Source organism: Prinia subflava, chromosome Z, assembly GCF_021018805.1.
Source record: "Prinia subflava isolate CZ2003 ecotype Zambia chromosome Z, Cam_Psub_1.2, whole genome shotgun sequence".
Classification (NCBI taxonomy): domain Eukaryota; kingdom Metazoa; phylum Chordata; class Aves; order Passeriformes; family Cisticolidae; genus Prinia; species Prinia subflava.
The window spans coordinates 85,498,650-85,517,896 of NC_086283.1; the positions used below are offsets into that span (position 1 = coordinate 85,498,650).

A 19,247-nucleotide genomic window follows, 5' to 3' on the forward strand; every position below is an offset into this window, starting at 1 on the left:
CATAACAGCAGCAGAAACAGCATCAATTACTGACCTGATGAACCTGGATGGGGTAATGCTATTCTTGCTACTACAACCTTTAAGGCTACCCGAAACAGTTACAAAATTCAACACGTTTAAAAACAAAACCTGAGTTGCCTACGAAGAAAAAATAAAGACATCATAAATGTTTGTACCAAAATGTCATTATCCTATAAAAAGTCTACTACTAACTTATGCATTATATTTGGTGTACTGGTAACATCATTATACATGGAAGTGACATTGCATTTCAAAATTTATTAATATTTGAACATTTATTGAATTCTACATGTTGTTCTACACTTGAAAAATAACTAAGGACTATTATATACTTAATATGTCATTCAATATTCTTTTAAATGTAACTTTTTCTAGAACACCCAATTTAAGATCACTCTTCTTTAGTCTTTCTGGTAATTAACAACTGGAGCTTTGAAGGATTGCATCATCCCAACCCAGTATATCAAAAATCTGGTCCATATTCCCTGTCATCATTAGCATTAAAAGTACATTAAAATTTGATGTGAGTTATTAATAACATTATGAAGTGGGAATTCCAAAATATGTTAGGCTGAGGCTTGACTGAGAATCACCCGTAATCTTTGCAGATACAATGCAATAACTGAAATTAATTTGTTTTTTATTACAGCTTAGAAATGACGGATCTTATACCAACTTAGGCTCTTACACCAACTTCTAACTGAACATCACACACAAACAATTATGAGTTGTAGTGAAAATTTTTAGCTATGGATAGCGATGTAAATATAATTTCATATCCCCTTATAAGTGCTGACAAATCATCCTAAAACTGTGGTTTTAAATCTCTGTTACCACTTCATTCAAACTGAACTTTTAGCTTAAATGATGCACTGTCATACATACCTTTGGATCAGTTTGATTTACAGCTACTGCAAGCAGAAGTCCATCTCTTGCAAATGCACATAGAAGAGCTCCTCTTGACTTTACAGACACACACTGAGGAACCAAATTAACAAGAGAACAAGTCTGCTGTACCCACTGGATCTGGTATGGCAAAGAACTGAATACCAACAAAAAGACAACAAAACCAAGTGGTTACTCCATTTTGCAGAATGGGATTATTCCTATATAGTAAAAAACAAATCTTGTTTTTGTCTTGCATACAAATATGCAAGACAAAACTATACAAAGCATGAGCTATTAAAAAAAAAAACAACCCTTTTTCTTCAAATGCCTTACAAATGAAAAGATATCTTGTACTTAACATGTTTAAAAATTAAGTCTGAACATAAAGAATTATTTTTATCGGATGGGATTTTTATGGGACTTATAAGTCTAGAAAATGCAAATATATACAGATCAATGACATATAATTGAGGCACTTGCATTCTAGCCAGGAACACCTTCTTCAGACCTTGTAACATCATCCACCACAGGAATTCTCAGAATTTGAAAATCAACAGTATGTAGCTCTGAACAAAAAAATTGTGCATAACCCATTACTGGCAGTGTTCGATGACATGTTGGGTTACACTTCCAGTAACCTGATCTCGTGGAAGGTGTTTCTGCCCATGGCAGGAAGATTGGGCTATGTGACCTTTTACAGGTCCCTTTCAATCCAAACCATTCTGTGATCCTAAAAAAATTCAAAACATGACAGAAAACACAAGAAAGATTCTGTCCTGAATTATGGCATCTAACTGACAGGAAAAAAAAGCATTAATATGAAAAAATGAATTAAACAACAGCAAGCAAAGAAACTAAGCATGAGTTTGCCTAGGAAAATATGAGTAAAAAGTCTGAGAAATGTAGTTACAATTTCAGACTGTAATTACTATGGTATGGATAGATAGATAGATACATACACATATATGCATTTCTATATTGGGTATATTATGCTGTATTTCACTTTTTATATAGTACCAGAAAGGAATTACCATGCCACTGATAAACTCAAGATTAGGTCAAGGAGGACATCATTACTAAGTATCAAAAGGACATCATATAGCAAAAGCAGTTGTACCACATCACATGTAGGGCAAAATTTTACCAAGTTATTAAAATAACACATGCAGAGGGCATATCCATTTAAACTCATAGATATATATGTCACCCAGGAAGAGGAACAGACTATACATGTGCTTCAGATTATTACTCAATTGCATTTTTAAGTGGTTGTATAACTATTTCAATACTTGGTCTCACACAAGATAAAGGAATGAATGCACACACTTTCACATCAAGCAAAAGTAATGAAAAGGGAAACTGAAAACCAATAAAATATGCAAATCCACATAAAGAAGAGGAAGAGGTAGTCAGGGCATTCATAGCTGCACAGTACAAGAAAATTTAATATATATAAGCAATATAAGAAAAAACTAGAAAAGTATCTTCTCTCATCTTCATCATGCAAAAACCTATGAAACTAAAACAAGTGTGTGCCAACAGGCATATGTATATGTAGCTACCCATACAGGATGATTAATACACCCAGTTTTATCTAGGTGTAAGCTAAGAATGAAGTATGGAATATGTAAATAAATGCTATTGTATTAAACACATTTTACAAGGGGCATGTAAAGGACAGGGGAGAATGGCTTTAAAACGATGGACGGCATATTATAAACATCCACATATAAGCACAAGTAGGTGTGGATAACCACAGCTTAATGGAACATCCATGTAAATGTATTCAGTTGCATCTCTAAATCCCATCTCTAAAAAAGAATTACAATTCCTGATGCCTTTGTAACTTCAGATATCTTTGAACTTACCTATCATTTTTAAAGGTATTTTCATGCCATCGAAGAATCAAAAATGTGAGCACCAAACACTCACCTAAGTAAAATACAAAAGAACACAAACAGCAATCACCTAGAACCTGTAAAAAAAATGAGAAAACAATCAAAACAACCCCAGAAAGCTTGTCACACACAAATTTTTCTTTAATTATCTATACATTTAGATCAATAGCTATTACAACTCAGATTAAATAACACAATGTTGTCACTAGGAAATGTAAAAGCTGGCAAGAATGTAAGTGGACCGGTCAGAAAATCTGATCTGATATGGCTGCTCTTATGTTGTCACCAAATGTAACATGAACCAAATTATTAAGCCTATGCGAAATGCCAAAGAGGAAGATATTGCTTTCAAAATGCACTGTAGCTTTTGTGGTTCTAATTTAATTAAGAAATAAAATTATTGCTTTAGGGTTTATTTTTTACCTCATTTTGTATGAAAGCAGCATCCACTCCAATTTCTTTTTCTTCAGTAGAAGGCAATATAATTGATTCATCAGGTAAAATTTGTGTCCAACGCCCAGAAGGAGAGTTTTTACCAGACGCTGTATTTTCATGTCCTGTGCTCTCCCACAAAAAGGCACAAGACGTAGGAGTAGTTAACAGTACCTTTCTGCCATCTCCAGATACATATAAGTACAACCTCATTAAACACTCTGGAGAGAAAAAAAAAACAAACACAACAATGTGTCAGAATAGTTTCCGTTACTTTGTTAGACATAGAATTAAAAAAAATAGAGAAAGAAAACTTCTCATCTATAACAAGAAATCCAGGCTACCATGTTAATTATCTTTAATTTCCAGCTTCATCACTGATAGCAGTGAGTAGAAGTAAAGTCAGATGGATGTTCATCTCTATGCTTCCTATGAATTATCTTTCCCACAACACTCAACCATTACAGATGTTTCCTGAGATTGCCTAAGTGCTCTACTATGGATTACTTTAGCTCTTAAATATACTACTGATCTTCCCTGAAATGACAGAATTTCTTGTGCAACACTTAACTTTAGATCAGTGTCTAAATCAGTATCAGTGATGCTATCTGATACAAGACAATATTTGGTACTTAAGTCTGCAAATAAGTCCGTATTTTATTCTTTCCAGCTAGCATTTGTCATAAAAGCCCACTTAGAAAATAAGCTTCAAATTATCCATATACTTTACATCAAGTATACATCAAATGTAGGTCTGCCCTAATTGATAACCTAGTAAGGAACGTTTTACAGTAAAAAATTAACCATTAAAAATACACTCACAGTATGTGAAAACCAACTATTTACAGGGAATTACTAAATGAAAAACCTGTACCACTCAAATGACATTTGCCAAAGTGTATCTAGCACACAAATTATGCAAACACAAAGCAATGTGAGAATACAGTTTTTATTCATCTAATAACTTTTAAAGAAAGAAATACAACTTTCTGTTTATTCCATTTTTTCACAGGATGAATTCAAAAAAACCTACCTTGAGCCGCTGCTACCACCTTCTTGGACTCTTCAATTGCTGGCACAATTTTTAAGCAGTCCTGATCTTTATTCCAAAGAAAGAGCTCTCCTGTTGTAAGTATTCCTGCCAACCAAGCAGCTGTGTTCATTGGGGGAGAGAAGTTTTGAAGAATATTACTGTGAAGTACTTAAAATTACTTCTCTTCCATCTTAGCCACAGTTTTAAGTGAACTGGCAGATCCTTTAGACATTTATCTTTCCAGACTGTTACAAATACAAACAAAATAACCTGAGCCTACAATACATAAGATATTATACTTAACCATTTCCTGATGTTGTTAAGACAACCACATTTTTCAACAATGACTGCAGCGAAGGGATTTTCTTCTTCGTCTTCCCTGACACCAGGTTAATTTCCTTTATATGTTTACCATCTAGGAGAAAGACGGCCTCTTTTTCCTATTAAAAGAATAGAAGAGCATTTAAGTTTTCAAAATGCTATCTTTTACACAGGTCTACAGAATAATGCAGCAAAAAAAATTTAGTGGAAAAATAACTTTTAAAAAAACAGTAAGGCAGCAATTACCATATTAATTTCATTCTTTGGCATATTTGCTTTATATTATATTATACCTAGTATGGGCTTACATGATGAATTTGATTCACAGGCTTCAAAATACCAAACTGATCTTTACAGTCATTATTAAAAAGTTATTCAAAGTACCTCTGCTAAACTGCCTGCTAAAAATGACAAGAACTGGACATTAGTTATCTTGTCTTGTATAGTTTAATTCAGTGAGATAATTGCCACTGACTTCAATAGAAAAAACATCAGCCTTAAATTGCTACCTATTTAAATTCAAACCACTGAAGAAAAAAATCAGTGTGATTGTATCAAAGAAGTGTAAGAAAGTATGTCTTTCAAGAAATGCAGGATGAAATTGAGAAAAAGAATCGTTCACATTTCCCACAATGTACTGTAAAAAAGGCTATGAAAAACTAGAACCATGAAAACAACAATCTCACCTAAGGTGTATGTCTTGGGAGTAGGAAAAAAAAAAAGGCTCTGCAATGTTTCTCTGAGAAATGTTGACCCTCCCGCCTCATATTAATTAACACAAAAATAATTTATTTTATAATTCTTAAGGTCACTCAAAATGCCTCCTGAGGTTGTTTTTACAACCTCCTAAAGCAAATGAAGTGCTAAGTATTATACAATTAAAACTCAACGAGTTTATTACACTTACCTGTCCAACCCATGATATGCGAGGCCATGGTTTTCTTTGCTTGATACACGTAGAGATGAGCACATCTAGCTTAATCTCCATTCTTACTAAACCTCTAGGTAACCATTATACAGAAACGGAAGCAGTGGAACTTTCAGACATTTATAGAGAAACTGAAGAAAGAAAAAAGAAAAAAACAGACCAGACATTTTTGTTATCTCGGGGTAGGTGCAGAGAAGAATTCAGACGCTAAGTCTTGACTACCTGTAGCAGCTACCTGCTAAACGCAAAGAGAACTGTTGCTTACCGGTACTTTCCTCCAGGCAGCTCGCGGGCGATGTGCTGCTCAGCGGTCGGGCCACGCTCGCTCAGAAGGAGTTGAGAGAGACAAGCCGCAAGTATATTGCTAAGAACTCCAAAAATGCACAAGACGAGGAAAACGTCCTGCAGCCCGGTCGGGCGGGAGATCAGGAACTCCAGGGCAGGGACCCCTGCCTGGCGCGGGGCCAGCCGCCCACCCCAGCGCGGGGAGCGAGGGGCGGCACACGCGCCTTCCGCCGCCGGGCGTCACCCGCGGCAACCCGCGCTGCCTGTGCCCGGCTCAGGGCAGCAACGGCCCCCGGGGCACGAGCAGCAGGAGGTGCTGCGCGCCCGCACGGCCGCTCACCCGCCGGAGCCAGGGCGCTGAGGGACCCCGGCCCCGCCGCCCCGCGCTCCCCGCGCTGCGCAACCGCCGGGCCCGGCCCGCGCAGGGCGCAGCCGCACTCCCGCCCCGCCGCCCTTCCTGTGCGGCCCCGGGCGGGCTCGGCGCACGGCCGGCGGTGAGCCCTCGTGTGTGAATGAACGCGCCGGCTTGGCCAGGCGGGGGGATGTCTCGCTCCCCGACCAGAAAACCGCCCGCATTCTGGGCTGTATTCAAAGCAGCATGCTGTATTTTCCAGCATCAGAAGAATGATGGAGACTGCTCTGCTCTGCTCTGCTCTGCTCTGCTCTGCTCTGCTCTGCTCTGCTCTGCTCTGCTCTGCTCTGCTCTGCTCGAGATCCCGCCTGGAGCGCCGCATCCACCTCTGGGGTCCCCAGCACGGGAAGGGCATTTGGCCAGTTGGAAAGAGTCCAAAGGAGCACAGCGATATCAAAAGCAGGGACACCTCTCCTATGAAGACAGGCTGAGAAAAGTGGGCTTGTTCAGCTTGGAGGAAGTTCTGCGGAAACCTCGTTGAGGCAAATCGGTATTTAACGAGAGCTTATAAAAAAAGAGAAAAATGGGACTTTTTGCAAGGGTGTGCAGCACAAAGGGGAATAGGTTTAAACTAAAAGAGAAAAGATTTACATTAGATGTTAGAAAGAAATCTTTAAGGATGGGGAGGGCACTGGCACGTGTCACCCAGAGGAGTCGAGGATGCCTCATCCCTGGAAACACTGAACGCCAGGCTGGATGGGGACTGAGCAGTCTAGTCTAGGTCTGGTTGAAGGTGTCCCTACAATATGGCAGAGGGGGTTGAACTATTTGATCTCTAATGTCTCTTCCAACTGAGACCATTTTAGGGTTCTGTGAAGTCTTCTGTGTCAGGAGAACTGACCAGGGAGACTTGATACGTCTCCCACAGTGGGGAAAGCCAGACACAACAGCTATAGGCAACAGGGCACACTGCTGTGGCTCCATGGGGGATAGTTTACATCAGCATCAGTATTTGGGGATGAGAGGCACGAGTAACAGCAGGAGACATAGCTGTAAGAGACCAGTGTTCTCCATTCAATACAGGAATACTGGAATTTAGCTTGTCCTGGTTTCACCTGAGTTAACTTTCTTCCAAGTGGGTGGTGTGGTGCTATGTTTTTGATTTAGCAGAACAGTGGTGATAACATACTGATGCATCTGGTGTTGCACCATAGTACTTACTCTGTATAAAGGAGTTTTCAGTGTCCTGTGCTCTGTCACTGAGGAGGTACACAAGAAGATAGGATGGAGCACGGCCAGGAGGGCTGACATGAACCGGCCAAGGGGATTTTCCACATCATGGAACATCACGCTCAGCATATAATCTGAGGGAATTGGCTGGGAGGAACCCATCACTGCTCAGGGACAGGCTGGGCACCAATCAATCCATGATGAGCAGTTGCATTATGCCTTACTTGTGCTTCTTGGTTTTATTTCTCCCTTTTTGTTACCTCCCTTTTTGTTACCTCCCTTTGTGTTACTATTACATTGCCTTTTTTTGAATTATTAAACGGTAATGTCAACCTATGGATTTTACCTTTTTTCCAATTCCCCCTATCCTATGGAAGGGAGTGTAGGAGTGAGAAGTGGCTGAGTGATACTTGCTAGAGGGGGTTAAATCATGTCACGGTGAAATACAAGTAGGGTAAGCTGTCACCATTTCATCACCTTGAAGAAATGCCCTTGATTCCCTTAAAGCAGCTATTCTTTGAAACTCACCCTTGTTCCTACCTTCTGCCACCTTTCTCAAATGACAGTCTTGATTGAAAGTTACAGAGGAAAAAAATTAAAAGATATATAACAATATTGTTAATGAGCAATGTTTCACATTCATGTTGGTCTGTTACTTTCCTGTGATTATCATCTTTTATTTCAGCTACTGCATTAATCCACCCTTCTCTTCTCTAATCCCGCTTTTTCATATATCTCCAAATTTAAATTGGGAAACAGAACCTATCCTTTCTCCATCTGAGAGCAGAGCAAATGTTATGAAAATAAAATGTTACATGTATACTGGAATAACCTGCTGTCATCTGAAAAATATCAGAGTAACTTATGAGACACTTTGAAATACTACTACTTTGATAAATTTGCAATGTTGCCAGAGGGATGGATCCTTATTCCATTAAGTGGTGAAAAAAACAGAAGAACTGAACTTCAAGTCTGTGATTTGTGTCTGTTCCCAACTTTTCAGTTATTTCTCCAAATCTGAAAATAGGAATCTGATTAGTAATCACATAGATTACAGAATGTGGCTGAACACAACATATTTTATGTAAATATTGAAATTTAGTTAAATACATCAGGTAAGACTTTGGACATTATTTATGTGAAGAGAACTTCACTAACAAGACCAGGGTAAATGCATGACATCCTTGGTATGAACCATAGCTTAGCAGAAGATAACTTCTAATACTTAAAGGTGGTATATTTTATATGGAAAGAAGTATTTTTCCCTGGACACACAGGACTACTTTAAATACTTTGTAAGGAGTTTTTACACTGACAAAGAAAAAAAGCTTATTCTAGTATTTCACCTCTTTTTTCACCTAAGAAGGTAAAAACGACTTGTATTTTAATTTTTATATTACTTCACTGACTGCATTTGCTGGCTTTAAATCACCAAAATGTATTTGGTAGTTCAGAGGGAAAGAAATGTGCTTTAAGCAAAATTTTAGAGTAATCATATTTCATAGTAAATGTGCTGCAGAGCACTCAGCATGTGAGAAGCAGCAAGACTGATGTCCTCATTCTCCAACTCTTATCATTCCCCTTGTCTGGACAAAGGCCCTTTGATGGAGGTCCCATGTCCTTGAGAGGCACTGGGAGGAGCAGAGTGGTGCAGAGAAAGCATGTTGGGCCCTAAACCTAGAGGCTGATGGATTAAAAGCCTCTTCTAATGGATTTTTGTCTTCCATAGAGTACAAGACCTAGCAATCCCCAGGAGCACGAAACTGGGCAAGGGAGGCAAGGGACCAGCATGGTAGATTAGGGAACTGCTGGTCAGACTAAAGAGAAAGAAGTAAATGCACAGATAATGGAAACTAGGACAGGGAACCTGGGAAGAATGTAGAGAAAGACTGGTTATGCAGGGATGAGGTGAGGAAGACCAAGGAGAAGCTGGAACTGAACCAGGCAAGGTACATAAGGAATAAAAGGAAAGGCTTCTACAGGTATGTAAACTAGAAAATGAAGGTCAGAGAGGGTGTAAACCCCATGATAAACAGTGATGGAAAACTTAACAGATGGAGGCTGAGGTACTTGGCATTTTTGCCTGTCTTAAATGGAAACCTCTCTTCCCACACCTCGAGTTGATGGGACAGCAGGATGGAGACTGAGGGAGCAAAGAGCTTCCCACTGCAAGGTAAGATCAGGTTCATGATGACCTAAGGAACCTGAATTTACCTAAGTCTATAGGACCAGGTGAGAGGCATCCTAGAGCCCTGAGGGCAGTCTGATCTAGTTCCCAACCACCCTCCACGGTTATTGAAGTCATGGCAGTCAAGTGAAGTCTCAGGTGACTGAAGAAAATGTATCCATCTTTTGAAAGAGAAGGAAGAACAACCCTAGGAACTACTAAACTGTCAGCTCCTCTGTACCTGGGAAGATCATGGAACAGGTTCTCCTAGAAACTGTACTGAGACACTTGGAATACAGAGAGGTGATTTGGGAAAACCTTCACCAAGGGTAAGTCGTGCCTGCTCAACTCAGTAACCTTCATGATGGAGTGACTCCAACAGTGGACAAATGAAGCGCTACAGTTGGCATTTGTCTGGACTTCTGTAAAGTCTTTCAGATGGTCCACCACACATACTTCTCTCTAAATTTGAGACATGGGTTTGATGCATGATCTGTTTAGTGAGTAAGGAATTGGTTTTGACAGTCACATCCACAGGACAGTGGTCAGCTGATGGACATCAGTGACAAATGATGTCCTTAAGGGGTCCCTGGTATTGGGACCATTACTACCTTCCTTAATGACAAAGGAATTGAGTGCACCATCAACAAGTCTGCAGATGAGGAGTGGGCCCAGAGGAATCTCATGAGGTTTAACAAGGCCAAGTGCTGGTGCTGCACCTGGGTTGGGACAACCCCCAGTATCAGCACAGGCTGGGCATGAACAGACCCAGAGCAGCCCTGCCCACAAGGACTTGGGGGTGCTGCTGGGTGAGGGGCTGGACATGCCCCGGCCATGGCACTCACAGCCCAGAGAGCCAAACGTGTCCTGGGCTGCATCCAGAGCCCCGTGGGCAGCAGGGGAGGGAGGGGACTCTAGGTGTGTATACAATTTGGTGTTTGTTCATGTAATATAAATACACAGAAGTTACTTTTTGACTCCTTTATTTGATTTTAACAGATACAACATATTAAGATGGAATAGGGGAAATAATTTGCTTTTCCCCATTATTTAAAACAAAGAAAAAAATTTTTGAAATATTCTTTATCCCCAAGGCAAAGATCACACAATGTGTTTAATTTCAACAGTATAAAAAAAAGCTTTCTATCATTAGAAAACCTAGTAGTAGTAAAAGTAAAAGAAACTCCATTTGTCACATTTACATTCTACAATTTGTAGATACTTTTAGAATAGCATGAATGCAGGCCACACATTTAATAAATGTGGCCAAAAAAACTCTCTCAGGGTTTTTTTTTCTGAGGATTTGTTTGTTCATAATTCAGTGCCAATATCTGAACTTTTATTTCAGTTTGCATTAACTGCAGCAATGATTCTGTTTTTGTATTAGTCAATCAGTGAAGCCGTTCTAACTTGGCCTGTAGAGATTTAAAATTCCCAATAGTAGTCTGCACCATTAGTGTGGGGCTCATAGACTGAAGTTCAACCAGGTAGCAACTAACAGCATCCAAGCAAGCATTTGTGAATCGTCGCCTGCAAAGAAAACACAGAATAACAATGAGCTCCTTTTTAATCCTGTATCTTAGAATTCATCTGAACTAGAACACAAGCATTCTTTGAGCTGCAATGCAATAGCATGTCAGTAAGACATCTGTCAGCTACTTGTAAGTATTTAACTATTCAGTAAGAGAAATTTATTTACCTGATATTAAATATAAACTATAAAAGCATGGTACAGCTTATAGCAATGTGAAATATTTAAATACTACTTTAGATATTATTATGGCAAATGTATAAGTTATTAATTTAGATAACAGTTTAAATGTCTTAAATCTCAATTTCTGTATTATTTAAGTAGGTATTAAAATCAGACAACATTCACTGAAGTTCTAATAGAGTATTTAAATCATCCGACCATAAAGGACCAATAAAGTGATAAAATATAGAAGTACACTGTATGTGAACACCGGATATTTGTATGTATATTTTTCAAAAGAATCAGAAACATCTATGTTTAGAAGAGTTATCAAGACTTTGCCTTGTTCTGCTTTTTGTTTTTGATACAAGATGGCTCTGAATGAAACTTGTATAGTCTATTCAAACAAAAATTGTCAAAACTAGAGATGATACGCAGGCAACTCTTTCAAGTACTTAGCTACCTTTCTTCACTAGAAACTTTTTCTATTATTACACCTAAATTTCTTCCTGATGTGGACTAAACTGAATTTTAGTCTTGGAGACTGATTCGTCATCCTTTTATAAACAACTGAGGAAGATCCATCCCAATGTTTGGTCTTCCCTTTTCTAGAGTAACTCAGATCTTCTAGAATTTGTACATGAAACAGCTCACTGTTTCAATCATAAAATGCCCAGTTCTTGTTTTCTTCCACTTTCACACACTGCATCAGATTTGTCTGAACTAGTGCTTAAAGTATATTGCCAAAAATTACAAAATAATCCTCTCAGTTCCTCATGGATCTTCAGTGATGTGGAGAAAATTACCTTTGTGGAAGTATTTTATAACGGAGAATTCTACAAGTTTCTACCAAATGGTTTTGCATGACAAGTGTTTGGAATGAAATATTAAATTCACCCAAAAGAAAAGAAGAAAAGCTTTAAGAATTGCTGGAGTCAAGTATTTTAGAATATTTTATATTTTGCTGTTCATTAGGATATAGCTATCCTTTTACCTCATAGGTACTCTGCTTGGATCCTGTACATATCCTGATAGTAATACGTGTATACACTCCAAGAGATGCAATGGCTTTTTCATTCTACTCCAATATGGATCCTAAAATAACAAACAAACAACCCCACTAAATATTAAGGACACAAATATTAAGGAGACAAGACAAAAAAAGTGCCTTGTTTGTACAGGAATTGCCAGCTGTAGCAATTATTTATTTATTGTATCAAAAAGGTTAGATAAATGGGAATTCTACTTTAATCTATATTTAAGTCTATGTTCAATTATTATTTTAGATTACATATGAAAATATACATAAATTTAACTCAATTTTTCATTACCACACAAGTCAAATCTCTTTGTTTATTGCATCAATGGATCAGACAAGATGTAATAATACAATAACTTTTAAACACTATTAGGAAATAAATAAAACTAATATATTCAATATATGCTGTTCCTTTCGCAACAAAAGAATTCTAATCCTATTTCATCCTAAACTAGCTCAAGATGAACTAAAAGAATTAACCAATTCCCTCATTATGCTCTGGGACTGAAATGCAGCTTTTTCTAAGTCTTTGAGTAGAGAAAGCAAAGCTTTGAATGCATATTTTGCTATATCCTTCCTTAAATTATTTCATGTTTCCCCCTAGAGAGAGACCTTGATAACAGTTGAAAACAGAATTTTTATTTTGTGCCTTTTTCCTTACCCGTGCTTTGAACAGCTGGTCATACACTTCAAGCAGCTTTGGCAATGGCACTCCAATTTCTTGCATGGTGTATGTTACAAAACCTACATCCCAGTTCAAAGTGCAGACTTGTTGCTCTAGAAACTGCACTAGAAAATCTGAAGGACATAAATGAGGAAATATTTAGATTCCAGCTTGTTACTGGGATTTAGGAAACAAAGGCCTTTAAGAGTCATTTATTATCAGCAGTGCATGGCAGGGATTACTCATACTTAGTACTTTGTTATGGTTTTGCCATGCATCCATGCTGTTAAGAACAATTAACTTTTGTTTCTACACAAAACACATAGTATATCACTACATTTGCTACAATGGCCAGCAAAACTACTAAGCTGGTTTAAGTGCCTGTAACCAATAACAGTGTATTGGTCAGCACTAAATGTTCACATCTAATGTTGTTGCACAATATTTTAGTATTTATTTACTGCTGAACAATATATTTGCCAGATTTTAATATAATAGCACACTGTCAAAACATATGTGCATCAGAAAAGCAGAAATTCTAAAAACGATCCAGAAATCTCCCCAATTGTTTTCAGAATCTACCCATTCCAATGGGAGATGGTTTATATACAATCTCAAGAAACAGCAGATAAATGTGCTTGCTTAAAATCTTAAATGTAGAAATACACATTTTGTATTTTATGCTCTCATGCAAACAAACTCTGCTACTTTCTAAAATGGAATCTGCACAACCATCCAAAAGTAATTGTTGCAGCCACCTAAATTTAATTTATTTCCCATTTCTTTTGAGATTAAAAAACAAGAAACATTTCTTAGCATAGAGCTTTTTTCAGAGTCTAAAAAGGAAACTGAAATCCATCCATCAAACACATATGCCTATTTACTATGCAGGCTAAGAACTTGCCTAAAGGAAAGTAGCGAGGTGTGCCAGCATAGATCTTCCCAAGCAATGCCAGCTTCAGACAAAGCGCTTGCATTCTGTCAGCAGGGCTCAGAGATACACTGTCGCTCAGCTCTGGAAGTGAGAAGAAAACACTTAGAAAGAACTTGAGGAAAAGTTCCACGTTTATACAGAATGACATTGAGGCATCTAAGTTTATAAATAATACATGAAAATCTTACACTCTTGCCAACAAAATATCAGCACATGGAAGTTAAAAATACAGCCCTTTCCAGTGGGTTTGCATGTGCATTTTTAAGTTTTTATGCTCCTGTGAAGTTCCATGCAAACCTACTTAAAAAACCACAAACAAAACCAGATTCCAGAACCCCACAACAAACCCACTACTACACAGCTTCCCCCTCAGATCTCTATCAATGTTGTTTGCACAGTGATAAACTTGAGCCCAAAAACCAAGGGGGAAAAAAAACCCAAATCAAAACCAACAGGAACAAAGAGTGAATTACTAACTCATGGTAAAAGATGAGAGAGAGCATCACAACTCCTACTCCATTAAGGCCTACCTTTTTCAATGACTTCTTGCCAGAGAGTTTGCACCAAGATAGGATCAGAATGACCTGCACAGTGTATAATTGCAAGCTTACACTCCGAGAGCTTAAAAGGGTCAGCAAATTCTCCATACAGCTGAAAGAAAAATCACCAAGTTTTATCTTTCATGCAGGATCAAATGAAATTTAAAAATCAGTTGTTCCTTATTTTGTCTGATAGACACTTAGTCAAGATGCAACTTAAGTAACTGTTGTTAATCACTTTTTTTGCTACATTTAGTTTAATTTCTTAGATACAACACTAAATTTTTTAAGAATTTGAAATGAAAACTTAATTTTTCAACGAATGAAGAAATCTAAGAGACTTCATAATGAAGATAAAGAAATTAAAATATGAAAGACTGACAGACTATTAAAGTACAGAAACTGACAGTCCAGGGTAACAGACATTCTGAGACCACGAATGATAAACTGCCTATTACTCTTCCTAGTCAGCAGAGAATCACTCTTTGCAAAACATTTTTGCTCCCCAAAATTTGATATACTGGGCTTTAACACAGGGAAATTTCAGTCACCTTAGTTATATCCATCAGCTCAGCATCAAGCTGGGAGATTGCATCTTGTACTGAAGAATGATGGGAATACTGCCGCTGTAATGTTTCTTGTATTTGAAGCTGGATTCTTGCAACCTTGTTTAAGAGGAAAATACAGCATTTCAAGATTGAATTAATTTAATCAAAGTTTAAGAATACACACAGAATTAACTTTAGCTTATTTAAATGTAGAAATGTTGCTGCCTTACACCATGAAGTCTGTTTTCAACTGCCTAACTTGGCCATGTCAAAAAGAAAGGACAGAAATCCATTTATACAGAACTGGTAATAAAACTGTTATGTGTCAATGAGACAAAGTGAAATAATGCATTTAGTGTAGCTTAGATTAATACTTTTTCTTACTTCCATTTTCTCTTCTAGTTCATGTAGGAATTCACCATCTGCAGCTAAAGAGGATATGGCAGTGGAACTTTTGGCACTCAAAATGGCACGTGCAATGTATTCAAGACGTTGCTGAAGAGAAATTTCTGTGCTGCAAAACAAATATAAATAATAAAATGAGTACTTAATATAATTATTTGAGAGTTTTAGCTGGACTTTGGGAAGTAATGTGCCTTTTGCAGATTTCACTAAATCATGGAGGACATGATCTAACCATGTAACCCCATCTTTGCTGCAAGCTCAGTTCTAGTGTACTTCTTAATAAGAACTAGCCACTTAATATATTGTGATTATAGGGAATACATTGCAAAGTATAATACAAAATTATTTTGTATTGTAATCTATAATACAAAAATAAATATTATACTTTATTTCCAGTAATTGCCTAGGTTTAAAGCCAGCACATTCTTTTTTTTTTTTTAGAAAACCTTCTTTTCTTAAAATACTTACACAAAAGGTTTTGATTCTAGTTTCGATTTTAGTTTTTTGATTTTTCCCTAATTACCTCAATATATAAACAACAGATCACACATAATCCGTACCTATGGAGGTCAGCCAACTTAGCCAAGACTCTGGCAGCATTACTAAAATTTCTGTTCTTTTCAAAGTATCTCCAGAGTAAATCCATATAGCGGACTTTGTTTTGGTCAATCTTGGTCATCCGCACCAGGTAGGGTTCCAAAAAGGGGGCAGTAACCTGCAGACATCAGAAACATAACAGTTATACTCTTGCTCTTCCCTATTTTTTAAAGCATTATTACCTAATTTAACCCTAATTACCTCTCCCAGTTCATTGTGTATAGACAAGCTCACCTGTAACAGCTTGTCCGCCAAGTCAGCTTGTATCAACCAATTGTAAAGTGCAATACTGAAGAGTTCATCTGTTGAACGCTGAGCCAGCTTCAGCATTTGTTCAAACTAAGGGAAGAAAAGGCCAGAGCTGCTATTAGACAAGTGGCTACATTTCTTTAAGTCCTGAATTACCATACGACAATACTTAGGTTCATGCTATTTACATGTCATCATTTCTATGGATGCTGTATATATTGAGGCCAATTCATGACGAATCTTCACATCTCTAAACTAATCCATAATTTTATTAAAATAATAAATTCTAGACCCCTTCAAATCACACTGTTCTCTGGAGTGCAGTCATTACTTTTTTGTGACTTTTTTATTTTTTGTGAGTTTCTTACATGGTGTCCAGCTTCTTCATTGCTTAACATGTTGGGGTCAGATGACAGCACCGGAGGACCTGGCTTTTTGGGTACACTGGGAGACTGAGGAGCAGCTTTACTTTGATTCACTAACTCTTGAAGGGTGTCAGTGATACACTTGTAGCTGTTCAACCTGCAAAAAGAGCAGAAGAAAATAAAATCCTTGTAATTTTCATTGTAACTCAATGAAATATTCTTCTCAACTGTGTTATTGTATGCATTTGTAGACAGTTACTAAAATTTAAAAAGGTCATAGATTATTGTCAACTAGTTGTCACAATCTAGTTGGTTCTCATTCATCTTTTTAGGAAGTATTTCTGTAGTGTTCTGATCACAATGTTTTCTGCATCTATCACCCCTTATTTCAGATAAAATTGCTGCCATATTAATCACAGTCAACGGGAGCATACTGGGCAAAAATATTTATATTGTGTCTCTTATCATAAAATACTTGTTTCTTATTACCCTGCATTCCTTCCCTAAAAGAGTTACTTTTTCAGTCCCTTGAAATATAATGAGCCACATAATTTTCAGTCCTCACATAATGAGCATAAATTATCCTGAAAACTTGCCTTTCTTGAAAAGCTTGGAGTCCAACAACATCTTCTTCTGGTTCTCCATTTTTATAGAAATGAAGGCCAAGACCTTGGGGATCTTTCTTTTCAGCAGCTGTAAGAGAGAGCTCTACTACTCCCTCATAGAAACGCACTAGGAAAAACCAAAACAAACATCACTGTTCATTATTATATTAAATTCACAACAAAATGGTAAGTGACATCAAACGTTTCTCATTCGAGCAAGGAAGAAAATGCTACACTCCTCACTCTGGTCTGTATTACATAGCCCTGTTCCTACCCTGTGGCACTTATATGCAAGTTTGAAGTTAAGATACTAAGATACATAGCATGTCCTGCACGATATAATACTGTACAGAGGTCCATTTCTTGACTGTTATATAATTTAAATGTATATGTAACTGATATATTAGCTTCTACTGCACTAATTAGGATTCAGAACCATCTTTTAAACAGCTTACTTCATATAAAAGGTACCTGAAACCCTCTGCTTACATAGAACCTAATAACTTTCCCAAAAATATTTTAACCAAATATATGAAACAAATGGACATTGTAATATGAAGTAAGTGCATGGGACTATTTTAATATACAAGTGGATTCCTTGGTTGGTTTGTGAAATCTAGCAAGGCTTTAGAAAAAGAAAAGGCTGGCACATTTTAATTGTAAGAGTTTTTAACAGATTGTTTATGGTAAAAAACTATAAAACTGAGCTGAAAGTTAGTAAACAAAACAAACAGAAAGGATGGCATGAAAGGATACCACAAAATTATTCGGCATGATCAGTGCCTGGCTCTTACCCTGCCTGTACTGTGCACAAACATTAGCAAGGTCTACTTGATTGCTGATCTTCTGGTACTCTTTCAGTGACTCCCTCAGCATCTTCTCTTTTTCCATTTTGCTTTGAGCTTGTCGAGACCGCTGAAGAAGTTCATTTGCCTAAAAGCAAATGCAAAATGCAAATTATTAACATGAACACATCAAGAACAGATCATGGATACTGTTAATGAGATATTATTCCAAATTTCAAAGCTGAAACAGCAGAAAGGCCATCCTCTCAAAAGCACTCTCTAGTCTCTAAGTTCCCAGCAGAAAGGCTACAATAGCATTAGAAGAGCTGAAGACCCGACCAGCTGGTTTTCTATTCTCTCTCCACCAGTTACTTTTTTCAAATTTATTTGAAAAGCTTCAAAGATCTAAGTTCTTAAACACAATTGTCTGTCACAAATTCCAGTAAATTGTGGAACAGACAAAACCCAAGATACTATGCTGAGGAAAGAGTGGAATAAGAAAACATTTTATCAACATGCAGAAGAGCAAGTTAAGATTAGAGATCAGACCAGAGTTAAGAGACTATGGAAATTACAAATAACTGCAAATGCTTCAAATAATTTTTGTTAATTCATCAACTAGAAGATGAAAATATGCCCACAACTTGACTTCGTTATTTCTTCTGCTTCTGAAATTACTTCAGCATAATAATGACTTACAAGCCTCCTAATGTAGCTCATTTGAGCATGTTCTCAAGTTGTATTTCGGAGCTATAAAATCTGGATGTGCACTTACCTTTGAACACACAGCATCATCAGTGCTATAAAGAAGAGGACAGATATCTTGCAAATGGGCAATTATTCCATCCACAGCCGCATTATCTCTGATGTAACAGTTTATAAGAGAGGCAATGAGTGCTCCAGTCAACTCTCTATCTCTAATCACCAAGTCTTTAAAAGCAGTTATCTTTAGCTGTTCTTGAAGTTCCTGAAGATGAGACAGAATTTTATTAGTTTACCAAATCTTTTATTTGACCCTGTTTAGAAATGTCTGAATGTTCCAGCAGCAAAATTAGCTGTTTCTAATAATTAAAAACATACAAAACTCCAACGAATACAGTTTACACCATAGAAATACATTATTTAAAATACACATTTTATAATAAAAAAACCCAATAAAGCAAGAGCTACTACCGAAGGCACTAGATCCCTGGATGCCTAAGGACAGTGAAAACTGTTAACAGACTTCTCTGCCATCTTCACTAGGTGTCACCTCTGTTTCAGATCTCT

General features: G+C 37.4%; 2 protein-coding genes across 8 annotated transcripts in view; both read right to left on the minus strand.

Annotated features, from left to right (window-relative positions):
• The window catches only part of CPLANE1 (ciliogenesis and planar polarity effector complex subunit 1), a 58,247-nt gene extending 52,321 nt beyond the window's left edge, over positions 1 to 5,926 (minus strand). For all 7 annotated transcript variants that reach the window (XM_063422851.1, XM_063422847.1, XM_063422850.1 and 4 more), the window contains exons 1-8: positions 5,787 to 5,926; positions 5,501 to 5,652; positions 4,577 to 4,712; positions 4,273 to 4,392; positions 3,231 to 3,460; positions 2,778 to 2,884; positions 907 to 1,063; positions 35 to 138 (exon numbers count right to left, since the gene is read on the minus strand). In XM_063422851.1, coding sequence (XP_063278921.1) covers positions 35 to 138; positions 907 to 1,063; positions 2,778 to 2,884; positions 3,231 to 3,460; positions 4,273 to 4,392; positions 4,577 to 4,712; positions 5,501 to 5,581 — 935 coding nt within the window. In that variant the 5' untranslated portion in view covers positions 5,582 to 5,652; positions 5,787 to 5,926. The remainder of the gene's footprint in view (positions 1 to 34; positions 139 to 906; positions 1,064 to 2,777; positions 2,885 to 3,230; positions 3,461 to 4,272; positions 4,393 to 4,576; positions 4,713 to 5,500; positions 5,653 to 5,786) is intronic.
• A 4,595-nt stretch (positions 5,927 to 10,521) lies between these two features.
• Positions 10,522 to 19,247, minus strand: part of NUP155 (nucleoporin 155) — a 29,015-nt gene continuing 20,289 nt past the window's right edge. Inside the window, exons 23-35 of the mRNA XM_063423005.1 lie at positions 18,754 to 18,945; positions 17,988 to 18,126; positions 17,185 to 17,320; positions 16,592 to 16,745; positions 16,209 to 16,313; positions 15,938 to 16,092; positions 15,357 to 15,486; positions 14,976 to 15,089; positions 14,416 to 14,536; positions 13,856 to 13,966; positions 12,949 to 13,085; positions 12,243 to 12,343; positions 10,522 to 11,085 (exon numbers count right to left, since the gene is read on the minus strand). Of these exons, the coding sequence (XP_063279075.1) occupies positions 10,947 to 11,085; positions 12,243 to 12,343; positions 12,949 to 13,085; positions 13,856 to 13,966; positions 14,416 to 14,536; positions 14,976 to 15,089; positions 15,357 to 15,486; positions 15,938 to 16,092; positions 16,209 to 16,313; positions 16,592 to 16,745; positions 17,185 to 17,320; positions 17,988 to 18,126; positions 18,754 to 18,945 (1,734 nt within the window). The 3' untranslated portion in view covers positions 10,522 to 10,946. The remainder of the gene's footprint in view (positions 11,086 to 12,242; positions 12,344 to 12,948; positions 13,086 to 13,855; positions 13,967 to 14,415; positions 14,537 to 14,975; positions 15,090 to 15,356; positions 15,487 to 15,937; positions 16,093 to 16,208; positions 16,314 to 16,591; positions 16,746 to 17,184; positions 17,321 to 17,987; positions 18,127 to 18,753; positions 18,946 to 19,247) is intronic.